The sequence below is a fragment of the Narcine bancroftii genome, chromosome 12 (genome assembly GCF_036971445.1).
Source record: "Narcine bancroftii isolate sNarBan1 chromosome 12, sNarBan1.hap1, whole genome shotgun sequence".
In the NCBI taxonomy this organism is placed as follows: domain Eukaryota; kingdom Metazoa; phylum Chordata; class Chondrichthyes; order Torpediniformes; family Narcinidae; genus Narcine; species Narcine bancroftii.
Genome location: NC_091480.1, coordinates 57,524,418 through 57,550,003, shown reverse-complemented (window position 1 = coordinate 57,550,003; position 25,586 = coordinate 57,524,418). Strand labels below are relative to the sequence as shown.

The window sequence follows — 25,586 nt, the reverse complement described above, 5'->3', positions numbered from 1 at the left end:
AAGTGCATGACCGTCCACTTTCCAACATTGTATTTCATCTGCCATCTCTTTGCCCATTCTCCTAATCTATCCAAGTCTCTCTGCAGCCTTTCCATATCCTCAATTAGGTTCAAGGCAATTAGGAATGGAAAATAAATGTGGGCTTTCATCCTTGTCTCATATTATGTATTATTAAAGAACTTTAAAATTTCTGATCACTACAAAGTGGACCTGGTTTTCACAACTAAGAAATTCTACTTGGGGGAGGGTTCTCGGAGTTTGAAACCATTACAGTGATAAGGAGGAGTGAGATCATGTGGGGATTTGAATTTAACCGGAACATACGAGGGTTGGTTTGCCATAAATAGTGCATCCAAAACTACCCAGACCGATAGGCTGTGTGAGGATGGCTGTACTTCAAATAAACTGGGTGGCATTGCCAGTTTCCTCATGCTCCTATCGGTCTGGGTAGTTTTGGATGCACTCTTTATGGCAAACCAGCGCTCGTATGTTCCCGGTTAAATTCAAATCCCCACACGATCTCACTCCTCCTTATCACTGTAATGGTTTCCAACCCCAAGAACCCTCTGAGATCTTTGTGCTCATCAATTCCTGGCTTTTTTTGATAATTCTTGAATTTATTCCTCTATTGGTGGCTGTTCCTTCAGCTGCCTGAGTCTCAAGCTCCAGAATTTCCTCCTCAAACTGCCCTACCTTTCTGTCTCTGCGCTCCTGAAAACCTACTTCTTTGGCTGAGATTTTCATCACATGTCCTGACATCTCTTATTGTGACTCAGTGTCAAATGCTTTTTGATAACCTTCTGGCAAGACTTTTTGCTACATTCCGAACACTATAAAAGTTGTTATTTCTTGGTTTGAGTACACTTTGGGGACTCAGAGCAGGTGGCGATATTAAACATACCCTCAGCCAACCAAAGAATATCCTTCCTAAAAGTAGATTAGGGGACATTATCATAATGCTTTCTGATATTCTCCATTTCAAAATATGTTATATTATTCAACAATGTGTCCTCTGACTTACCGCAAGCAATATGTTTATCATGTCCTCAGCCTCAGTGGCATTCTGGTCTTGTGATTCCACAAGATTCTTGTAATCTCTTCAGCCTGATTAGATCCCATGACGGTCAGCAAGTCCCCACGGAATTGTAACCTTCAGATCCAAAGCATTGCCTGATCCATCTGGGCACTCAACGAGGCTGACGTGGCTAGGCGCTATGATGGAGCACAACACGAAGGTACCCTCATCACTTGCACCCTTCTGGTGTCACCAAGGAGCCTAGGCCAGGATGGCCAACCATCCCCCAGGAAAGTTCAAGACTGACTGAGTGGGATATGTCCCTCCCATTTGCATCTTTGTCATCCTGATAACTATGGTTAACATTGTACAGCCCACAAACATTATTTTGCAATGCAGGTCAGCATATAAACCTCGTTCAGCAGAAAGAATAAAACATTATAAATGTGTCTGGGAACACTCTAACTGAAGAATCTGTTTAATATTGCTGATTGGCCAGTCATGAGTCCACTCAGAGAGCATCATGGGAGTTTTGTCTCACTCCAGATACAACCCAAAGGGATGGAGAGGGAGCTCCACTCTCAAGATGCTTTGAGGCCTTTCTGCACATGCTTAGTAAAAATGAGGAAGGTTTGGCCCAAATAAGAAAAAAAATTGTGATTTTTTTTTAGAAAAGTTAATGTCCATCAAGCCAGAGATGGGAACCAGGCAGCAGACAAGAAGTGGCAGATTTGCAATTTATAGCGCCTCATCGTATTGCTGAGAAACATCTCATTGAATGAATTGCTATGAGAGGTAAGTCACTGTTGCAGAGCCAAATACGGCAGGCAATTTGCGCACAGTAAGAACGAACAGCAATAAAATGAATGGCTCGCTAATGTGTTTTTTTCAGGAGATGATCATTTGCCAGGATATTAGGAAAATTCCCTGCCCTACATCCAAGAGTGTGTTAATATTGTGTCATGGGAAGGATTATAATGCCCGCTCTGAGATGGACAGAACGGTGGTGTGGCGATTGGAGGGACAATGTAGATAATGTGCTCAAGTCCTGGAGTGGGGCTTGAAAGTGCAGTCAACCGAGTTAACCTGAAACCTACTGAAGACAAGATGTACACTGCTGGGGAGAGAAGAAGGCAGGAAAATGGGAAAGGTTCCACATTTCTTGAGGTGCTGAGATGGAACAAGTTAGTCTGGAAAGCAAGAATCCTAAATTAAAAGTTGGTGCAAAACTAGCGCATCTGAACCTTGGTTGTCACTTGGACACTGCCCACAGCACGATCTACAGTTTGACCATTGATACAGCGATGCTCACCTATACAGACGACATCCATGAAGCCATACATCCCGTAACAGATCTGGAAGAGCAGGTCCTGTCTCTGCCACTTAGCCGACGGACTGAGGGAGGACCAAATTAACCAGGAGATGCTAGCAATTAGGAAGAGGGAGCCAAGGATGATTGCGGCTATCTGCACCTTTTCAATCACTGTGAGGGAGATTGCCTGCCACTGGAATGGGAATGGTGAGGGCACAGAAGATGGGAGAATACAAGGTGGAAAGAGAGAGTGGCAAAATGGTGTGACAGACCAGAGACAAGACAAGGGGAGGTAGAAATAAAGCAGAGAAAGAACAAGTAAGAAAGGGGTGGGTGGGGAGAAAAATTAAGAATGAGTGAGAGAGGGATTTCAACACAAGTGAATGAGGGGCCAGGGTTGGGAACGAGAGGGAGAGAGAAGAACATTAAAGCTAAGCACCTGTAGCTAGTATCACATGACTTAATTGCAATTGCGCATGAAATTATGACCTCTTGGGACACTCAATCCCAGGGAGTCAGTCACCTGAAGGTCTGGCCCACGAGATGGCTCAAGTTAGAGCTGAAAGAACAAGACCTGTTGACTGCTCCAAAAAAAAGGCACTCTAACATGACAGATCGATTGGCATTGGGATGCAATTAGCCATTACAGTGCGGAGCAGCTCCAGATTAAGCACAAAATGGATACAGGGGAACAGTTGCCTGGGCTCTGTACCAGCTAAGGTGCCTTCAATCAAATTTCAGAACGGTGTGGTTCCATTGTCAAATGTGGGCTGGGATAACAACAAGTAATGTGGTTGTGGTCTCTGCAGACAATGAGAAGTTGGTGGAACTCAGTGAGACAAGCAGCATCCATGGGTAGAAATTGACAGTCAACATTTCAGGTTGGGACCTCTCAACGCTGTCTGACCTGCTGAATCCTTCCAGGTTCTCTTTGTTTGCTCAAGATTCCAGCACCTACATGAGTTCCTTCTGCCTTGGGTTTGTGTCTGGGTTTCCATTTCTGCTCTCCCCTCATTCCCCCCATCCCTCACTTCCATACCTTCCTTTAACTCACTCCTTTTCCCCAGCAGAGACAAGATACTTGCTCTCTCACCTTCCTGGGTTGGATTTTGACTTGGGGGGGTGGGGGGGTTGAAAGGACACCATTCTCACCTACTCGGCCAATCTGCCTACCATTTCCTTCATAAATTGTATCCAGCCTCACTTGCCTTTATCTTGGCCTATTTGTTTTGGTTAAACCTCCTTTCCCTCTGTGCCTGGGTCATATCCCTGTCTGAATGTGGCAAGGGATGGCAGCTCTTTCAGAGCTAACTGCGTTGGTGAAGCCAGGAAGGGGTTTGAGAGGTTCAGATGACACAAGTTTCAATTCACTTGATGGCAGGCAGCAGATGTTAATGAACTATGTGTGAGAATAAAGTAAATATTGTAAACAAGGCAGCGTAAATCTCCAACAGCAAATCTCTCCCTCCCCCCCCCCCCCACTCCAATTTCTGCCACCTAGAAGGGCAGCAGGCACATTGGAACACACCACCTACAGGTTCCTCTCCAACGTCCCACACCATCCTCACTTGGAAGTATAAAGTCCTAGTCAGACAGCATGAAAACAGGCCCTTCAGCTCACCAATGAACATTATGCTGATCCCATTTTATTGTCCATACATTCCCATCAACTTCTCCCAGATCTTACACTCAACCAAGCACTCAGGTAAACTTATAGCATCCAATTAACCTCCCAGGAATGTGGGAGGAAACAGACAAAAAAAAATCAGGGTGGCACGGTTAGCACAACAATGTTACAGCGCCAGCCACCCGTGTTCAAATCTGACACTGTCTTTAAGAAGTTTGAAATTTCACCCCGTGTCTGTGTGGATTTTCCCTGGGTGCTCTGGTTTCCTCCCACCCTTCAAAACGTACCAGGGTTTGTAGGTTAATTGGTGTAATTGGACAGCACGGGCTCATGGACCGAAAGGGCCTGTTACCGTGCTGTATGTCTAAAATAAAGGTCCAAGCTCCACACAGACAACACCAGGGGTCAGGACTGAACCCAGATCATTTGAGCTGTGAGACACCACTAGCTGCACCTTTGTCACTGGATCTAAATCCCAAAACTCCTCGCCTAACTGAACCATGGGAGTACCATCATAAGAAGAAAAGCCACAGTTTAAGGCACTGGCTGACCACTACATTTTCAAGGGGGATTTACATCCGGGTAATAAATTCTGGCTTTGCTTGTGATGTCCCAATCACGTAAGGGGATAAAAAGGGGAAGCAAGTCAGGAATGTATTTGGTTGGGATCTCTGTTATATAAATGACCTTTGGTGCACATCCTGTAATTCCTTTCCCTCCTGAGTTCAAATCTTGCTGCAGCAGGTGAAAAAAACAAAAGACTTGGAAAGAAATATCACAACCTAAGCCCAATCTTGTTCACCTCCACACTTGTTTTCCAAGTGGCAACCCTTGGGAGTAGGAAAAACACACAGAAATGCTGGAGAAACTCAGCAGGTTTTGTAGCATCCATAGGAAGTAAAGATAATATGACCGACATTTCAGGCCTGAGCCCTTCCTCAAAGTATAAGCCAAGAACAGAAAGTCACCATTCCCTTGCTGATGTCTGCCCATGGTCTTGTGCACTGCCAAACTGAGACCACCTGCAAATTGGAGGAACAACACTTCATCTTCTGACGGGGCCCTCTCCAACCAGATGGCATTCACATCGACTTCTCTGGGTTTCATTAAACTACCCCTCTCCTCTTGTTCTTTCCCCCAAATCTCTCTCTCTCTCTTCCCTTTTCCCTCTGTCTCCTTTCTCAGAGACAAAATCAATTCACACCTTTCCTCTTATATCCAATTAACTCCTTTTGTTGGTCTGGACTCCTCCCCCAGCCAGTCTTCAGTCTTTATTCTGACGCCTTTCTGTTCTTGGCTTACACCTTGAAGAAGGGCTCAGGCCTGAAATGTTAGTAATACATTTTTATCCCCTATAGATGCTGCAAGATTGGCTGAGTGTGTGTCTTTTCTACAGTCATGGTGTCTGCAGACTTTCATGTTTCACTCTTTGGAGTACGAATCCAGGCTGATCCTGGAGCACCAAGGCAGCACCTCCTGGTGGCCTGTCCGCCCTCTCTTCTGGGTGCATTATCTAACCTGGTTGAGGGAAGGCCATAGAATGGCAGCCAAGCCAGCACAGAGAGATTTAGCACAGAGCAGGAATTTGACCATGCCATTTTCCGCGTTTGTAGAGCGCCCCTGAAACCCACCAGCCAATTCTATCATCCATTGAGTTGTGGAGCAAGAAGTGATCAGTCAAACACAGTCTGAGGGATGGGTGACCTTTGCATAGTCTTTATTTAGCGTCTCCAGGTGAGCTACCTATGGCACCATCATCCTCTATCCAGGACCTGCAACAAATTGTATGGAGAGCAACAGGATCAAGAATAAGATTTGTGGTGGAAAGTGTGCTGACCGGCTGCATCACTGTCTTTACGGCATAAAGCCCTCCAAAAGATAGTGGACTCAGCCCAGGACATCACAGGCAAAACGTTGAGAACATCTACAGGGAACGCTGCCGTCGGACAGCAGCAGCGATCATCAAGGATCCACACCACCCAGTGCACACTCTGTTCTCGCTGCTACCATCAGGAAAGAGGTGTAGGTGCCACAAGACTCGTCCACCAGGTTCAGAAACAGCTGCTCCCCCTCCCCCATCAGACTTCTCAACAGCAAACTCAATCAAGGACTCATTTAAGGATCTGACGTGCACTTTATTGATTTTTTTTCTCTCTCTCTGTATTACACAGCTTGTTTACATTTCTTTATTTGTTTACATGTGTACAGTTTCTTTTGCACTACCAATAAGTGGTAATTCTGCCTCTCCCACAGGAAAAAGAATCTCAGGGTTGTATGTGATGCTATGTATGTACTCTGACAATAAAACTGAAATCAATAAATCTGAAATAAAGGCCAGCATCTATTTACAAGCCACTATGACCCTGAAGTAGAACGGAAAAGATCAGGGGAGGTACTTGCACTGATTTCTCTGAGGACTGACATGGAAGTGTGGGGGAAGTAACTTTATTGGGAGGGACACTCCGCTTGGCAAAACTAGTCATACTAAGTTGCTGATGGAGCAACGGTTAGACAAGAAATGGTGCAAACTCAGGTGGAGTTGTGAAGGCGGATAACCTGTCGTCTTTAGGACCCAAAAGTAGACTGAAAGCTTTGCCATGCAATGTTCATGTACACATGTCACATATCAAACATCTGAAAGAAAAAGAGACTTGAATTTCTATGACAGCCTTTCATGACCTCAGGGCATCCAAAAACACTTCACAGTCACTGTCCATTCATAACACCTTAATCAGCTATTCCTGATGAAGGATTTCTGACCAAAAGTTGGACTATCTATTGCCTTCCATGGATGCTGCCTGACCCAAAAGTGAAAAAACACAATGCTGGAGAAACTCAGCAGGTCAAACAATGTACTTTATATAGCAAAGATAAAGATACAGAACTGACATTTCAGGCTTGATACTGTTTTTACTTCAACCACAGCAGACTTTCGTGCTTTATTACCTAACAACTACTGTCTGCCTGATCTGCTGAGTTTCTCCAGCATGCTCCAATTTTACACCATCTTTTCTTTATCACAGTCACTGATTTTTAGTAAAATAGAACATCCCGGGGGCTTTGAAACAGCACAGGTGACCAAAAGCTGTTTCAAAGTGGGAGGAGGGAATTAGGAAGGGAGTTCCAGAGCCTAGGACCAGGGGAGATGAAAACATGGCCACCATTGCTGGCAGTGCCACACTCCTGAAGTTGCCGGCATGGTCAGATCAGCTTGGATTTTTTTCCTGAAGTCTCTGCACTTGACCTCTGACTTCTTGACTCTGAGGAGAGGCAGTGCTGCCCTCAGTATCCCTCATCGAGTTGGCAATGAGCCCAAGTACCTGCGAGATCTAAAAAGTGATCCGGAAAATCCAGGCACATGGAACATCCAGGTAGAAGGTGGTAGACTAAAAGAAAGCAGAGATTGGCAACGCTTAAAATATGTTGGGCATGACAAGCAGGTGTCACAAAACAGATCCGAGGGAAAGGTCTTCAAGGCCATACTTGAGTAAACAATATTAATCATTGATGTGCACCAGGAAGGGCTGGTATAAATGATGATCCAACTAGATGAACAGGTGGTGATGCAACAAATTAGTTTGGCAGAAGTCTCCAAAATTGTTATTTGCTTGGCAACGGTTTTTAGTAAGCAAATTGGCCAAGTGGGTTGGTTGTCACTCATGGTGCAGTGAATTGAAGCAGCAATGCCTCACCTACCCCTTCGGATCCCAATAATGCATTTTTGCTGGTGACAGCGGCTGAGAAAAGAAGCTGGAGCAAAGCTGCGCTGGCAAGGATTGCAAAGCCCACAAGATCCAGGCCCAATTTGAGGAGGAGGTCAGCGAGCAGAAGCAAAGCCACGTCTGGCATCAAAATCATCAAAAAAGAGCTGAGGCCCAAAATGTCGGCAATATATCTCATATGAAAACTGCAAGACCAGCTGTGTTCCTCCAGCATTTCTGAGTGTTTTTACTATTAGAATGAAGGGCAGAACGGTGAATGTAGTGGTAACGGTGAGTGAACCCAGGTTCAAATCCTGCACTGTCTGTAAGGAGTTTGTACGTTCTCCCCAAGTCTGTATGGGTTTCCTCCCACTGTTCAAAACTTACCGGGAGTGTAGGTTAATTGGGCGGCACGGGCTCGTGGGGCCGGAAGGACTTGTTTCCAGCTGTATGTCGAAATTAAAAATTAATTAAAGTCTTCCTGCCCAGTGATCATACACCAGAGAATCAGATTCACTGGAGGGATCACTTGGGAATGGTTCACCAAAGCAGGAGCTTGACATTTGAGTTACAGTGTTGGGAAATTTTAATTTTTTATATAAATTTAGAAATATAGCACGGCAACAGGTTCTTTCAGCCCACGAACCCATGCCACCCATTATACCCAATTGACCTACAACCCACAGTACACTTTGAAGGGCGAGAGGAAACTGGATCTTCCCCCCCTCCCCCGCAGGAAAACTCATGCATACACGGGGAGAACGTACAAACTCCTTACAGACAGCACTGGAATCAAACCCTGGTCCATATCACTGGTGCTGTAATAGCATTGCACTAACTGCTACACTAACCATGCCTCCAAAAACGAAATGTAGTCAATTTGTGCACAGTAAGCTCCACAAACAGCAACGTGATTACAAACAAGATATTCTCAGGGGTGTTAGTTAAACAATAAACATTGAACTGAGTCACAGGGAACGATGAAGCTGCAAGCTGTCTGTCTAGCAGTACGTCGAGTGATTCGCACCTGTGCTGCAACACCTAGGGATCAGATCTCAGCTAACAGGAATTCTTCTAGCTATGTGTGTCTGTTGAAGATTTTTTTTAGGAAGATAAAGCAAGAGGTCTTGTGCCAGAGTCTTGGCTGGATTGAAATAAGAAAGTCTGCAGATGCTGTGATTGTAGTGAATACACAAAATTGTTGAAGAAGCTCAGTAGGTTCAGCAGCTGGATAGTTGAAATGCAGGCCACCTGGCAGAGAAATGGATCAGTATGGTTTCTGGTCAATCTACAGTACCTTATGAGTGGCATAGAGGATTCCTGGAGTCTCCCTCCCCCCCCACCTAGACATGATCTACTGAGATTGTTGTCTGAAGAGGGCATGCAAAATCATTGAGGACCCCTTCCACCCTGCACACTGCATCGTTCAGCTGCTTCCGTCGGGGAAGAGATACAGGAGGATCAGAGCCAGCACCACCAGGCTGAGGAACAGCTTCATCCCACGGGCAGTGAGAATGGTGAACGACCAAAGGAACTGCTCTCAGTAACCCTCCGAGACTCTCATTTTCACAAAACAATTTTTTTTGTATAAATGAATACTTGTCCTGCATGAGTATTGTTTGTCTGTATGTGTTATGACTTTTGCACCGAGGACTGGAGAACGGTCTTTCATTGGGTTGTACTTGTGCAATCAGATGACAATAAACTGGATTTGATTTGACTTGACTTGAATCTGCCTAGAGCCCTCAGCAATGGTATGGAACCCAAGTGAAGTGGTGACTTGGCTCTCTGCTCCGTCGTGGGCTCGAAACTTTGGCATCCAGAGAGCTCACCTCAGGTGTGGCTGAGACTGTCCCACCACAAGCACCAGTTAAAGTGCTCTGATAGGTGGTACCAGACACCCAATCTGGCATGGGTGTTGCAGGGTTTAGTGCAGGGTCACCTCAAAGTGGGTGGGCCACCAGAATCACTGCAGGTGATCTGAGTTTCAGTTGGCAAATTTGCTCTTCTATAAAAGTTATCCCATTAGAGAAATAGTTGTCATTGCATGCAATCCACACACCAACAACCAAGTATGAGAAAATAAGAAATAGGAGCAGGAGTTGGCCATCCAGCCCTTCGATCCTGCTCCGCTATTTATTGAGATCATGACTGATCGGATGATGGGCTCATCGCCACCTACCTGCCTTTTCCCCATATCCCTCAATTCCCCAACTTTGTACAAATCTATCCAAACATGTCTTAAATATATTTACTGAGGTCACCTCCACTGCTTCAATGGGCAGCGAATTCCATAGATTTATCACCCTCTGGGAAATGCAGTGCTTCCTCATTTCATCCTAAATCTACTATCCTGAATCTTGAGGGTATGAGGCATGGAAGGAACTGCATAGCAGGTTGTGCAGGGGTGATAGTGTGTGGGTTAGAGGATGAGGTAAGTTCACAGCGATAGTGATCAGAGGGATGGGCCAATGACCCCGAGTCCTTCCACCTATACTCATTGAACAAGTTCCTCTGACTGATCATCCAGCCCCAACGAGAACCTCTTCTCAAGAACAGAGGCTCCTGGATACATCTTGGATGAAGATCTCCTCCAAGGAATTGAACAAGAAGCTTCTTCCTGATTAGGATACAAGCACTCATCTTGTGGAGTCACTGAAACTCAATACATGAGAACTATGGTGCAGGAAGTGGTCATTTCACCCATCAGACCCATGCTGACCAAGCAAGAGATACTAAGTAAAAACACAAGTCTGGAGAAACTCAGCAGGTCAAACAGTGAACTTTATATAGCAAAGATAAAGATACATAACCAACATTTTCGACTTGAGTCCTTCATCAAGGTATGAACAAAATGGTGGGTGGGGAGGGGGAGGAGCACAATCCAACAGGCAGGAAGTAATAGGTGGATAAGGGATGGAGGGTACAGCAGCAAACAAGGGGATGGCTCTGTGAATGGAGGGAAGTGGGTGGAGAGCTGGAGGTAAGAAGGGAGAGGGATGGGGAAGGAAATGAAAATGGGGAGTAGTCTAGCAGAAACCGAAGAAGTCCATGTTAATGCCATCTGGTTGGAGAGCACCCAGATGGAAAATTACATGTTTTTCCTTCAATTTACGGTGGCCTTGCATGAGGCCATGGACAGACATGTCATTGCAGGAGCAGAATTGAAATGATTGGCCACTGGGAGTTCCCCGTCACTGATGCAGACAGAGAGAAGGGTCTCAGCGGTGATTTCCCAGAATGCGTCCCATTCTCTCTGATGTAGAGAAGACCACAACAGGAGCATCAGATGCAGTAGATGACTCTTAGTATCTCATAGATACTAAGACTGGATCCAACTGCTGGCTGTCACATTCTAGCCTCAAAGTAAAATTTTCTGGTTAAGAACAAGACTTACTGCAGCTGCCCTCTTCTTCATTCAACAGGCGGAAGTGGCAACTCAGCTCCAGAGGCTGAAGTTCATCTTCCAATGAAAGACTGTGGTGAATGTCTGCCAAGAAACTCGTGCAGCACTCAAGCCAGAGCTGTTGATAATCGACCAGTCTGCCCTGAGGGCCAGAGAAATTTTCAACCACTGGATTGCTTGTTTCGATTACTACATGGCTTGAAATAATGTGGTTGATACAGTGGGGCCACCAGAACTCTCTGTTGGGTGAGGTCCCTTTTGCCATAACGCAAGGAGCTACCACTCTAGCTATAGCCCGGGAACGTCTGACTGCTTATTATGCAGCGCCACGGAATGTGGTGCTTGCTCGACACAAGGAAAGTGATGCTGCCTATGCACTGGCTCTCAACTCGCTGGCAAACGAATGTGATGTCAGGGCAGTCAATGTGCAACAACACCTCAATGCCTTGAAGCTGGATGCTTTGTCAACGGGATTGACTCCAGTTACATCTGACAGAGGCTGCTGGAGACGGAGCCCTTAACCTACGACCGGGCAGTCACTCTAGCCAAAACACTGAGAAGTGCTATGCGGTCCAATGAAATGCTAGAAACCGAAAAGGAAACATCCAGGAGTGCTGGAACCCCGAAGGAAAGAAAAAGGCAAACTCCTGAAAAATGCTACTTCTGTGATAAGAGCTGGCAGCCCCAGACAGAAGTGTGTGGCTCGATTTGCTACCTGCAGCTATTCTGAGAAACTCCGCCACTTTGCTAAAGCTTGTAAGGCGAAAAGTACTCCCACTGATAAGAAGAAGAAGAGAAGCACCAAGAAAATGCGTCCTGGAGCTGCAGGAATGGAAGACAACTGTGAAAAGGGGGAATCTTCAGACGAGCAGGCTGAATCGACTTCGTGATGGCGAGGTGAGATCCCCTGTGATAGCTCAATTGACTCCAAAGCTTGGAGGATGTTACGGACTGGAATGGTCGACTATGAAGGGGGAGGTGAATGGTGAGACTTTTGATTGTCTAATAGACTCGGGGAGTGCTGACAGCTACATCCACGAGAGAGTTGCCAGAGCCTTAAATTTGTGGAGATATCCAGCGAAAGATATCGATGGCTTGTAGTGAACTTACAAAAACTGTACGGGACAAGTGTAAAATTACTTTAAATTTGCAGGGACATTGCCTGGCTGATGTGTGGCTCTTTATTATGCCAGAGCTCTGTGCCCCTGTGGTACTGGGTTTAGATATTCAATCTCAGATGAACAGTATAGTGTTACATTTCAGTGGGCTACTACCCACACTTACCATTCCCTGCGCTAGTTACTGTGGTCTGTCCACTTTAAAGATCAAAGCTCCCTCCCTTTTCAGTGATTTATCCCCCAAGTGTCGGCCGATTGCCACTAAGAGCCGTTCTTACAGCAAAGAGGATAGTGAGTTTATCAAAGCTGAGACCCAGAGATTGCTTAAAGAGGGAGTAATTGAACCCAGTAAGAGTCCGTGGCGAGCCCAGGTGGTAGTTGTGAAAAATCACACTAAGAAACGACTGGCTATTGACTACAGCCAGACAATCAACTGTTACACTAACCTGGATGCCTACCCCCTGCCAAGCATCAATGAAATGATTAATCAGATAGCGCAATACAAAGTGTACTCCACTATCGATCTCAAAGCAGCTTACCACCAAATCCCCATTAAAAAAAAGGAACGACCCTATACAGCCTTTGAGGCTGATGGGTACCTTTAAAAGGGTACCTTTTGGAGTCACTAATGGTGTGTCAGTGTTTCAGAGGAAAATGGATAAGATTGTTAGGACGTACGAGTTACAGGGTACGTCCTGAGCACAACAACAACTTAAAGAAATTTTTAGCAACAGCTAAAAAACTCAATCTTACATTTAATGAGGACAAATGTGTGTTCAACACGACTGAGCTACCCATTCTGGGCTACATTGTCCGCAAGGACGAAATCCGCCCCAACCCGGAAAGAATAGTCCCCCTTAAGAAGTTACCACCCCCAAACTCAGCAAAAGCCCTTAAAAGGTGTATGGGATTCTTTTCCTACCACTGCAAATGGGTTCGGGACTACGCCACGAAGGTACTAAATCTTTTCCTCTCTCCAATGGCCTTGAAGGCTTTTGAGAGAATTAAAGCTGATATTGCCAAAGCTGCACTCTCGTCCATTGATGAGGATGTCCCATTCCAAGAGGAAACTGATGCCTCAGATTGTGGCTTGGCAGGAACCCTTAATCAAAAGGGCAGATCTGTGGCATTCTTCTCCCGCATGTTACGCGGACCTGAACTTAAACATCCTGCCATTGAAAAAGAAGCCCAAGCTATTATTGAAGCTGTTCGCTACTGGAGACACTTTCTAGCCGGCAGAAAATTTACTCTTGTCACTGATCAGAAATCTGTAGCCTACATGTTCAGTACTAAACACAAAAGTAATATCAAGAACGATAAGATGGCACGCTGGCGAATAGAACTCTCAACTTATAATTATGAGATCCAGTACAGGTTAAATGATCCCTCTGACACATTGTCATGAGCTGCTGGAGGGGCTAAAAGAGATCCATAGCAGACTGTGCCACCCAGGAGTCACGAGATTCTTCCACTACATAAGGGCTAACAACCTTCCTTACTCTCTGAAGTATTGCGGTTTGCATTCTGCGCAAACAGGACAGCTTTTAGTCAATTTCTTGACTTCTTCCAAAGCTCCAGAGGCCACTCTCATCAAGGCAACCCGACCTTTTGAGAGGATTAGCTTAGATTTTAAAGGGCCGTTACCTTCCAACAACAAAAATGTATATTTCCTTACTGTAATTGACGAATATTCCAGGTTTACCTTTGTGATACCCTGCCCTGACGTCTGTCTCATCAGCATCTGTCATTAAGTCACGACAAAATTTTCAGCATTTTTGGTTTTCCCAATTACATTCATACCGATGGAGGCTCAGCATTCATGAGCCCTGAACTGTGGCGAGCCCTGCTACGAAAGGGGATTGCCACCAGCTGTACCACTAGCTACAACCCGCAGAGCAATGGGCAGGTTGAAAGGGCTAATGCTACAGTCTGGAAGACTGTTAATCTTGCTTTAAAATCAATGGTTACCCTGTGTGATAGTACAGATTCTATCACCAATGTATATATGTATAGATTGTAGTGTAGGATGACTGTGATTGGCTGAGAGCATAGGCACACCTACTGGCAGGATTGCTCCTAGCAAGACCAGGTCATTCTGGACTGGTCGACCTACATGTGATATGCTCCAGTCTTTTAGTTAATAAAAGCCTTGGTTTGGATCAACAAGTCTTTGGTTCTTTTGACGCGCTCTACAATTTTATTAACTAAAAAGTTTTGAAGGGATGGAGCATATGCTACAGCTGGAATGTCTCGACATCGACCCACAGTCAGCTACAGCCTCAAATGACTTTAAGCACTGGGTGAGATGGTTCGAAACATACTTACAACTCTCTGACCCTGCTGTGATACATCGACTACTAATATTGATGACTATGGTGTCCCTGAGAGTCTACCAGAGCATCCAGGACGCGACCACCTATGCCACAGTCACATGAAGGTGCTGAAAGGGGTCTACGAACGACTGGTGAACAGGGTCTATGCTCGGTACAAACTTGCAACAAGGAGGCAACAGCCCGGTGAGTCCTGTAGAGCTTATATTCAGGCATTAAGGGCAATGGGCAGGGACTGTGCCTGCACAGATAGAACTGCTGCGGAGACCACAGACGATCTCATTCGGGATGCATATGTGGCCGGGATTCGATCGAATGAGGTGAGGCCGTGCCTGCTAGAGCACGGGGGAGAAAACCTAGAGGATGTGATCTGGATCACAGAGTCAATGGAGGCTGCGGTCTTAAGTATGGACGTCTACTCTCGGGGCTGGACCCCACGCTCTGATGTGAGTAGGATGCCCTCCCTCTAATCTACTACTCCCTGGCACACCGACGGCCTGTCAGCTGCCGCTTTACTGCCCGATGCGACCCCGAAGTGTTATTTCTGCAGGAGGAACAAGCACAGCAGGTCCCAGTGCCCGGCGAGAAAAGCCAGGTGCCAGAAATGCCTTAAAAACGGCCATTTTGCTGTAGTCTGTCGCTCCAAAATGGCCACCGTCAAACACAGTGCCTCGCGTGAAGCCCAACCACCACCCTCCCATTCAAACACTTCTTCCTCAGAGCTCTCGTCCAATGAGAGCGAGGGCTCCACTGCGCGACAGTGCCTGACGTCACGGGGCAGACATCGAGCGCGTAAGATACAACCCATCCTCGCCGCAATGACGTTCACCCTCCTTCACAAAGCAACGTCCGACCAGGCCCCAGCCCTGACCTCAACGGGCGCCGCCGCTGCTGCTGACCAGGGACACGCCACACACGCCGCTGCGACCGACCCGGTACCCACCGCTGCGACCGCCGACTTTGCACCCCACCACTGACAGCAAGTAGCGACCCCCAACACTTACCGTTGGCTGGCCGACACCCCCAGCAGGCTGCAGGCAGCAACACCAACTCCTCAACGCTGTCTCTTCAGGCCCAACTGTTTGTGTGACGTCATCACGCAGGACTCCACTGTCCCCATTACAAGTCTCTGCATCAGTAACCCTAGACCAGGACTTCCCCCAACCTCTCACAAAAGCTATGGAACTGATTAAAGTGCATGGACATTATACCAATTGCTTATTTGACTCGGGGTCAACTGACAGTTTTATCCGCCCAGACCTGGCCCATCGTTGCGGACTGGCTATTCTCCCCACTGCCCAGAGGATTTCATTGGCGACCAGATCGCACTCGACTAGGGTAAAGGGGTATTGCGGGGCGACCCTGAAAGTCCAGGGCATCACGTTCACAGACATCAAACTATTAGTCTTTCCCCAATTGTGCGCCCCTGCACTGCTGGGACTGGATTTTCAGTGCCAGTTTCAAAGCGTTTTCCTGCACTTTTGGGGGCCTCACACTCCATTCTCTGTATGTAACCACTCCACCCCGGACACCTCCTGCCAGCGGCAGCCCGAGCCACCCACCCCCAGGGCCTCACCTGTAGCCTCTCCACCCACCGAGTTGCTCTGCCAGCGCTCTTCGCAAATCTCACCTCTGGCTGGAAGCCTGTGGCCACCAAAAGCCGGCAATATAGTTATGAACACAGGAAATTTATCACTAGCGAGGTGCGCAGACTGCTGGACGAGGGCATTATTGAACCTAGCTCGAGTCCCTGGAGGGCCCAGTTGGTGGTTGTTAAAAACGGGGAGAAGCTGCGGATGGTGGTTGACTACAGCCAGACAATCAACCGCTTTACGCTTCTGGATGCGTACCTCCTTCCACGGATCACGGATGTGGTGAATCAGATTGCCCAATACCGCGTATTCTCCACCATTGACTTACGTTCGGCCTATCATCAGCTCCCGATCCACCGAGAAGACCGACCTTTCACGGCCTTTGAAGCGAATGGGTGGCTGTATCAATTCCTCAGGGTACCCTTTGGGGTCACAAATGGTGTCGCGGTCTTCCAGCGGGAAATGGACCAGAATGGGCTGACTGCTACTTTCCCGTATCTGGACAATGTCACCATCTGTGGCTATGACACGGAGGATCATGATGCCAACCTTGAGAAATTTTTTCGGACTGCAATTTGGCTAAACTTGACCTACAATTTCGACAAGTGTGTTTTCCGAACCACTCGACTCGCAATTCTGGGCTGTGTGGTGGAGAACAGGGTGGTCATGCCGGACCCTGACTGCATGCGTCCCCTCATGGACTTGCACCCCCCCCCCCAACTCCCTGAAGGCACTCACACGCTGCCTGAACTTTTTCTCCTACTATGCCCAATGGGTTCCACACTATGCCAACAAGGCACGGCCACTCATCAAGACCACCTCATTCCCCCTGTCAATTGAAGCCAGAGTGGCCTTTGACTGCATCAAATCGGACATCGCTGCTGCAACGCTGCAGACCATCAACGAGTCCATCCCATTCCAAGTTGAGAGCAATGCATCCGACTTTGCACTGGCAGCCACTTTGAACCAGGCCGGCCGGCCGGTAGCCTTCTTCTCCAGAACCCTCCAGGGTCTTGATAGCTGACACTCTGTCGAGAAGGAGGCCCAGGCCATAGTCGAAGCAGTACGTCGTTGGAGACACTACCTCACTGGCAGGCGCTTTACACTGCTGACCGACCAACGCGTGGTCTCCTTCATGTTTAGCAATACCCAGCGAGGTAAGATCAAGAATGACAAAATCACTAGGTGGAGAATCGAGCTCTCCACCTTTAATTATGACATACTGTATCGGCCTGGTAAACTCAACGACCTGCCAGATGCGCTCTCCAGGGGGACTTGCGCCAACATACAACTGGACAGGCTACAGAGACTCCACGAGGAGCTCTGTCATCCAGGGGTCACTAGGTTTGCGCATTTTGTCAAAGCTCGCAACCTGCCTTACACGGTCGAGGAGATTTGCTCAATGACCCGAGCCTGCCCGGTGTGCACTGAGTGCAAGCCCCACTTCTTCCGTCCGGAGAACACCCACGTCATCAAAGCCACCCACCCCTTTGAGCGTCTCAGCGTGGACTTCAAGGGGCCCCTACTGTCAACCAACCGTAATACCTACATCCTTATGACCATCGACAAGTACTCCCGCTTCCCGTTCACTGTGCCCTGCTGGGACATGATTGCCTCCTCAGTCATAGAGGCCCTGCACAGCATCTTCGCCATCTTCGGGTACCCCAGTTACATCCACAGTGACAGGGAGTCCTCGTTTATGAGCGCAGAGCTGCGGCAGTACCTTCTGGAGCATGGTATTGGTTCAAGCAGGACCACCAGCTATAACCCACGCAGTAATGGGCAAGTCGAAAGAGAGAATGCCACCGTCTGGAATGAGGTTTAGCTTGCACTCCGGTCCAAAGGTCTCCCCACCTCCCGCTGGCAGGACGTGCTCACTAGTGCCCTACACTCCATCCGCTCTCTCCTGTGCACCGTGACCAATGCCACCCCCCATGAAAGGATATTCTCTTTCCCGAGGAAATCCAAATCGGGAACAACCATACCGGCGTGGCTCACGGTTCTCAGGCCGGTCCTCCTACGACGCCACGTCCAGTACTCAAAGAACAACCCCTTGGTTGACCGAGTGACTGTTCCATGCGAACCCGCATTATCCCTACGTTGAGTACCTCGACGGGTGGGAGGACACAGTCTCGGTAAGGGACCTAGCCCAAGCTGGATCAGGCGCAGCAGTGCCTTTAACCCAACCTCCCCCTATTCCTTCTTCCCCAGGTCATGTGCTTGAACAGAGGGACCAGCACCACCCCACCAGCTCAGGCCAGTGGCCGCACCCTATGGGCCTGCCAGCGACATGACTCCGGCGACCCCAATCCCGGCGCCACGGCGGTCACGCTGGATGGTCAGGCCCCCTGACCGGTACAGCCCCTAATCTCCATCCACCCTGGGGTCAGTTCTCAAAGAAGGGGTGAATGTGATAGTACAGATTCTATCACCAATGTGTATATGTACAGATTGTAGTGTAGGATGACTGTGATTGGCTGAGAGTGTAGCCACACCTACTGGCAAGTCTTAAAGGATTGCTCCTTGCCAGACCAGGTCATTCTGGACTGGTCGACCTTGATGTGATATGCTCCAGTCTTTTAGTTAATAAAAGCCTTGGTTTGGATCAACAAGTCTTTGGTTCTTTCGACGCGCTCTACAAACTGTTACCCGGTGGCAGGAGGTGCTGCCTGAGGCACTACATTCTATTCGGTCTTTATTGTGTACTGCAACAAACCAAACACTTCATGAACGTATGTTTGCCTTTCCTAGGAAATTAGGAACTGTGATGGACATACTGTATCGGCCTGTTTATCTGAGCCTGGAACTGTGCTGCTGAAGAGCCACGCTCGGGCATGTAAAACAGACCCCCTAGTCCAACCAGTTCAGTTACTGCATACTAACCCCAACTACGCTCATGTTAAATTCCCAGATGGGATTACTGAAACTGTACCCCTAAGAGATCTGGCCTCGCCTGGTTCGCCCCTTCCTCGCACCCCTACTCAGAGGGAGCCTGAGAGGTTGGACTCACCCCCCCCCACCCCCACCACCCACCAGCTTGTGACCCCTAGTAAGCTTTCAGATGGCCATGCTGAGGCTCCACTGCCTCACGCTGGCGATTCTGGAGCGGGCCCAGAAGTTATTCCTTCCCACACTACAGACCCAGGAACTGTACCAGTTCCCAAGGTTGCAAAGGACCCACCTGTTTTGAGACGAAGCACCAGAATTCGTAAACAACCTGATAGGGTGACATATTCATAAAACATCTCATTATATTTAGATTGCTTGCTAGATACTGGCGTATTTTGGCTGTTAGAGTCTTTGGCTTGGCTTCGCGGACGAAGATTTATGGAGGGGGTAAATGTCCACGTCAGCTGCAGGCTCGTTTGTGGCTGACAAGTCCGATGCGGGACAGGCAGACACGGTTGCAGCGGTTGCAGGGGAAAATTGGTTGGTTGGGGTTGGGTGTTGGGTTTTTCCTCCTTTGCCTTTTGTCAGTGAGGTGTTAGAGTATCTCAAGGCCAAACATGGTATCCATGTATCATTTGCTTCAGTCTTTCCTAGCAGCTGTCCTTTTGATTTTAACCCTTCTTCTGCCGGGGGGAGACTGTGGTGAATGTCTGCCAAGCTGCCTGTCTCCCCTCTGGCGAGCCTTACTGTACTAACATTGACTGTGCATTATCTCTACTGTTAAGGACACTCCCCTTGGATATAACTATATGCATCTATTGTCTTTCATTATTGTACCATGAATTTCTGCTAATAAAAGCCATGCTAATAAAAGTCTACTTCATCAACTGGCACTTCAAAGACACATCTTCACAAGAGGTGAATGCCCACAGCTCACTGGGAGGGAAGTATTCTGCATAGTTGGTACCCAATCAAAGGACAATATCACTTCGAGCTCACAGAAGGTGCAGGATTGCTTACAAGAGGCCAAATGGTGATATCACCAATGATCCTGCACGCTGCCCCTTCACTCTACAGCTCCTGAAACTGTTTGACAATGCCTTCGTGACCTCAACCACACGATCATCTCTCTTGGCAGTCCTGAACTTGTGTAAGATATGTATGTGGACTACAGGAGGAAGTCAAGGGAACATGACCCAGTCCTCATCGAGGACTCAGTAGTGGAGAGGGTCAAGAAGTTCAAAATTCCTGGGTGTCAACAACTCTGAGGATCTGTCCTAGAGCCTCCATGTCGATGCAATCACAAAGAAGGCTCGTCAACGGATATACTTTGTGAGGTGTCTGAGGAGATTCTGTATGTCACCAAAGACTTGAAATCTTCAACAGGTGTACTGCAGAGAGCATTCTGGCTGGTTGCATCACTGTCTGGTACAGAGGTGCCAACACTAAGGACAAGAATAAACTCTAGAGGGTTGTTAACTCGGCCTGCGACATCACAGGCACCAGACTGCACTCCATTGAGGACAACTACAAGAGCTAGTGTCTTAAGAACGCAGCCTCTATCCTCAAGGACTCCCCACCACCCTGGCCATGCCCTCTTCACTCTGCTACCATCGGGCAAAAGGTACAGGAGGCTAAATACGAGCACTCAAGGCACAAGGACAGCTTCTTCCCCACTTCCATCAGATTCCTGAATAATCAATGAACCACAGACACTGCTTTACTTTGACTTTTTCTTGCACTATTTTTATTTACTTTGTAAGGTGGTCTATATAAATTTTTGCAATGGAAAATAACAAATTTTGTGTTTACGACAATAATTTCTGATTCTGATACTGACAAAGAACAGGGGTGTCTGCTGCGTTGCCAAGTGCAGCTGGATAATTTGCATTTCTATTGCGTTTTTCGTGAGCACAGCATGTTCTAAAAATGCTTCGCAGCCATCCAAAGCAAAGGGAAATGCGCAGCCAATTTGGGCTCAGCAGGCTCCCTTAAACAAGGGTGCAGTGAACGTCTAGGTTCTCTGCTGTTGGCCACTGGATTAAGGTAAATGTTGACCTGGGTCTGCGGGAAGAACTCTCCTTCAAATAGCGCCATGTGAATTTGTAGTGCCCCTCGTGCACCCAAGAGGTCTGATGGGGCCTTGGACGAACATCACGTCCAAGATGGTACCTCCGACACCAGCCTCTCCCACAGTCATCTATCTATGCCATGTAGTACAGGTCCCCTCCAGAGATACAGAGGGGCTGCCTCAGCTGAATGGATCAGATCTGTTAAATTTATTAATGTTCTAACCACCTTCCTGCTTCCAGTTCTTCCCCATCCCACCCCAATGCTCTTTGCTGGATAGTGCATGTGTGGAGATGCCAGTATTGCCACAGGATCAGGCAGGACTGCAACACTACTCAGAATTAAACAGTCTAGCTGCCCCCTGGGCTCACAACAGATTCACACAGAACAAAATCAAGCTCTTTGGCTCACTGTTTCCACACCACACACTAAGCACCCATGTACACTAATCTCATGCTAATCACATTATTATTTCCCCACATTCCCATCAAATCTACCCCATCTCCACCTAGATTCCACAAACGACGCAATTTATAGTGCCTATTAACCTACCAGTCAGCACATCCTTGGGTTGTGGGAATAATCCCATTTGGTCACAGAGAGAACATACAAACTCCACACAGCGAGCACCAAAGATCAGGACTGAACCAGGATCTCTGGAGCTGTGCGGCAGCAGCACTCTGCCATCTGCAGTGCCCTCCATAATGCTTAGGACAAAGACAATTTTATTTTCCTTTATTTGCCCGCATGCTCCACAGTTTTAACCCTTTGGACTCAGTGTCCCTGTTTTCAGGGACTACCAACAAGCGCATATACACCATGTCCCCGTTTTATGAGACTGGTTTTATACTCAACCACCAGCTGGGTCGTACTGGTGCTTGTACTGAGTACAGTATACAGAGTACAGTATATATTATGAAAGGTTAAAAGTGGCTGGTGTTCAAAGGGTTAAATTTGTAATCAAACAATTTTCACGTGATTCAAGGACATGTTCCAGATTTTATTAAAAGGTTTTTGTGTGCATTTTGGTTTGATCATGTGGAAATGTCAACACTTTTTATACATGGTCCCCTCATTTCAGGGCACCATTATATTTGGGACGTAGTAATGTTAAAGTATATTAAAATAGTCATGTTTAGTACTTTGTTGCATACCCCTTGCCTGCAATGACTGCTTGAAGTCTGTGATTCATAGACATCACCAGGTGTTGAGTATCTTCTCTGGTGATGCTCTGCCAGGCCAATACTGCAGCATCTTCAGCTCCTGCTGGTTTCGGAGGCTTGTCCCCTAAGGTTTTCTCTTCAGCATATGGAAAACATGCTCAATTGGATTTAGATCTGGTGACTGACTTGGCTATTCAAGAATTTTCCAGTTTTAGTCTTTGAAAAACTCCTTTGTTGCTTTAGCAGTTTGTTTGGGATCATTGTCTTGCGATAGGATGAAGTGCCGTCCAATGGGTTTGGAGGGATTTGCTTGAACCCGAGCAGATAAGATCTTTCTATACACCTCAGAATTCATTTTGTGACTGCCATCATCAATGAAGGTAAGTGCCCAAGTACCTGTGGCATCCGTACATGCCCAGGGCCATAACACCCCCACCACCATGTTTCACAGGTGAGATGGTGTGCTTTGGATCTTGGCCAGTTCCTTTACACTTCCACACTTTGCTCTTACCATCATTCTGATACAGGTTAATTAATCTTGGCCTCATCTGTCCACAAGACCTTTTCCCAGAATTCTGCAGGTTCTTTTAAATACTTCTTGGCAAACTGTAATCTGGCCATCCTGTTTCTGTGGTGAACTAGTGGTTTACATCTTGCAGTGTAGTCTCTGTATTTGTTCATGAAGTCTTCTGCAGACAGTCGCCATTGACACACCCACATCTGCCTCCTGAAGAGTTTCCGACCTGTCGGACAAGCGTTTGGGGATTTTTCTTCATTATGATGAGAATTCTTGTGTCATCAGCAGTGGAATCTTCTTTGGATACCAGTCCCTCTGCAATTACGGAGCTCACCAGTGTGCTCTTTCTTCTCAATGATGTTCTGAACTGTTGATTTTGGTAATCCGATGGTTTGGACGATGTCTCTTACTGTTTTATTCTTGTTTTGCAGCCTCATAATGGCTTCTTTCACTTTTATTGGCAGAATACTGGTCATTGTGTTGAAAAATGGCAACTACAAACTCCAAAGGTGATCAAAAGCTTAGAAGCTCTCTTATCCCTGCACCAATGAAGCAATTAAATGTCCCTGAGTAACCACAAATACCTGTGAAGCCAAGTGTCCCAAACATTATGGTGTCCTGAAATGAGGGGAACCATGTATAAAAAGTGCTATAATTTCTACATCGTCAAACCAAAATGTACACAAATAAATAAAATCTGGAATGTGCATTTTAATAATTTGTGAATTGTTTGATTACAAATTTAAAACTAGAGCTCAGGGGCAAATAAAGGAAACAAAAAGTGTCTTTCTCCCAAACATTATGGAGGCCCCTCTGTAAAGAGTGACCAAGCAGGTCAAGTACCTAAGGGCAGCTGATGCCTGTAAAGTTTTGCCTTTGGTCCCCAAGGGTTGGGGAGGAGGGAGTGATAAACAAAGTTGACACCTAGAAATAGGGTGAAATGACGAGATATTCTCTGTGGACAAAGCATGTTCTACTTAACATTTCTGGAATCCCCCCTCATCTGTCTGATACTTCACATATGTGTGGCCATTTATTAACAGCAGACAACTGGCCAACATTTGCGGCACAGAATTGTGGCCAGTGCAAGGTTTGCCTGCTTGCTGGTAAGACATGCTTGCATCATTAAGCAGTCAGTGCCCCCTATCTATTCCATCTTCTCCCTTTTAAGCCATATTCTACCTTCTCTCTCTCTTACTCAGTCTCCCATTCTGTTCTCCTCTCTTCCTCTCCCTCCCCCTTTTCTACCTTGTCTCTCTCCCTCTATGCACCCCATCACCTTCCTCCTCTCTCTCTTGTGATTTTTTAAGCCATTATCAGGAAACGGATGTCTAATCTCTCAGTTCACATAGTACCCCACTGTGGGTGTGAGCCAAAAGCTGTCATTAATGCATGCAGCGTGGAAGAGACCCCACTGACTCTGGTCTCAGGTCTCTGAGACAAGGACACATTTTCAACAGATTGTTTAATAGCAAAATGTTGCTGTGCGAACAAGTTCTTCAATGGAGTTATACAACCACCAGCATCCACATTATAATCCTCTGAAATGCAAGTGGGAAAGAGAGTGGAGAAGACAAAGCTCAAGCATGGCAATGAGGGGTTTGTAACTGGGTAGCGCAATGTGCGGGAACTCCAATGAATGGCAACCTTTTGATTTTTCACAGGCATTTCATCAATGGCCTTGCACCCCCTTACCACACAAAATCATGCTCTTCAGCTGCTAATGTGATGGTCTGCTACTGGTCCACTGCCAGAACTGCAGCCAGAAGACCCTTTCCCCTCTCCACACCCTCTCATTCCTGTCTTTTCTTACCAGGAGATGGCCCCAGCCTGTGAGCAGTTCCTGTTTGACTCAGGAGCTGGCGCCAGTGAACCCTAACTTCCCTCCCTCCCCAATACCTCACTCTCATTCAAAGTTATTTATTTATTTATTTTTATTTAAACATACAACATGGTAACAGGCCCTTGCAGCCTATGAGCCCGTGTTGCCCAATTACACCCAATTAACCTTCAACCCCAGTACATTTCGAAGGGTGGGAGGAAACCGGAGACCCCAGGGAAAACCCATGCAGACACAGGGAAAACGTACAAACTCCTTACAGACAGCACGGCATTTGAACCCTGGTCACGATCGCTGGCGCTTGTAACAGTGTTGTACTAATCTCTATGCCAACTGTGCTGCCCCAATGACCATTCCTATTGGAGCTGCTCACCATGATCCGCAGAGGAACCATGGAGATGAGGTTCCCACTTGCTAGTCAGGGTGGCAGAGGGTTAAAAGTAGCAGTGAAACATCAAGGGGCATCTCCATTGGACTGGAAGCTGTAGTGCATGTAAACATTCAGCCACAGGACTAATCCCAGCTCCCAGCTCTTGATCATGACACAGGAAGTGCCCGTTCAGTGACTTTCAGTTTCTTGTACCCTGACTCAAGCCGTGATCTGTCATGGAGAGGCCAAGGTGGAAACAACTATCGGCAGACAGGAAGTGCGTCATCGGCCCGTTTCTTTCACCCTGCATGACAGGGAACACGTGCAACTGACCTGCAGGGGGTTCTTGGTGCTGATCGCCAGGACTTGGTACTTAAAGTAGCAGAGTTCACAGCTCCAGGAGCCTCGCTCGCTGATCCAGCGGATTAGGCACGGCTGGTGGGTGCAGCGCACGGAGCCGTCGCAGCGACAGGGGCTCAGTAAATCACCCTGCAAAAACAACAGAAGACACAGTAAGCAGCAGGTCACTCATGCTTTGCGGTAGGTGACAAGCAACTGTCTTCCCACCACAAGAACATCAGAAATAGGATCAGGAGTGGTCTGTCGAGCCTGCTCCACCATTCAATTAGGTCATGG

At 47.3% G+C, this 25,586-nt stretch overlaps 2 protein-coding genes across 6 annotated transcripts in view; one reads left to right on the top strand and one right to left on the bottom strand.

The window, feature by feature from the left end:
* LOC138747129 (E3 ubiquitin-protein ligase MARCHF9-like) overlaps positions 1-25,586 on the bottom strand; it is a 58,404-nt gene that overhangs the window by 14,106 nt on the left and 18,712 nt on the right. The window contains exons 2-3 of the mRNA XM_069906082.1: positions 25,284-25,439; positions 2,328-2,520 (exon numbers count right to left, since the gene is read on the bottom strand). Coding sequence (XP_069762183.1) covers positions 2,328-2,520; positions 25,284-25,439 — 349 coding nt within the window. The remainder of the gene's footprint in view (positions 1-2,327; positions 2,521-25,283; positions 25,440-25,586) is intronic.
* LOC138747131 (uncharacterized) overlaps positions 1-25,586 on the top strand; it is a 116,461-nt gene that overhangs the window by 78,302 nt on the left and 12,573 nt on the right. For 3 of the 5 annotated variants that reach the window (XR_011347327.1, XR_011347323.1, XR_011347324.1), the window contains one exon: positions 1,687-1,810. The gene's annotated coding sequence lies outside the window, so the exon portion shown is untranslated. Of the gene's footprint in view, positions 1-1,686; positions 1,811-1,907; positions 2,630-11,080; positions 11,163-25,586 lie in introns of those variants that run through there. The other 2 variants (XR_011347328.1, XR_011347326.1) reach the window with 2 other exon arrangements.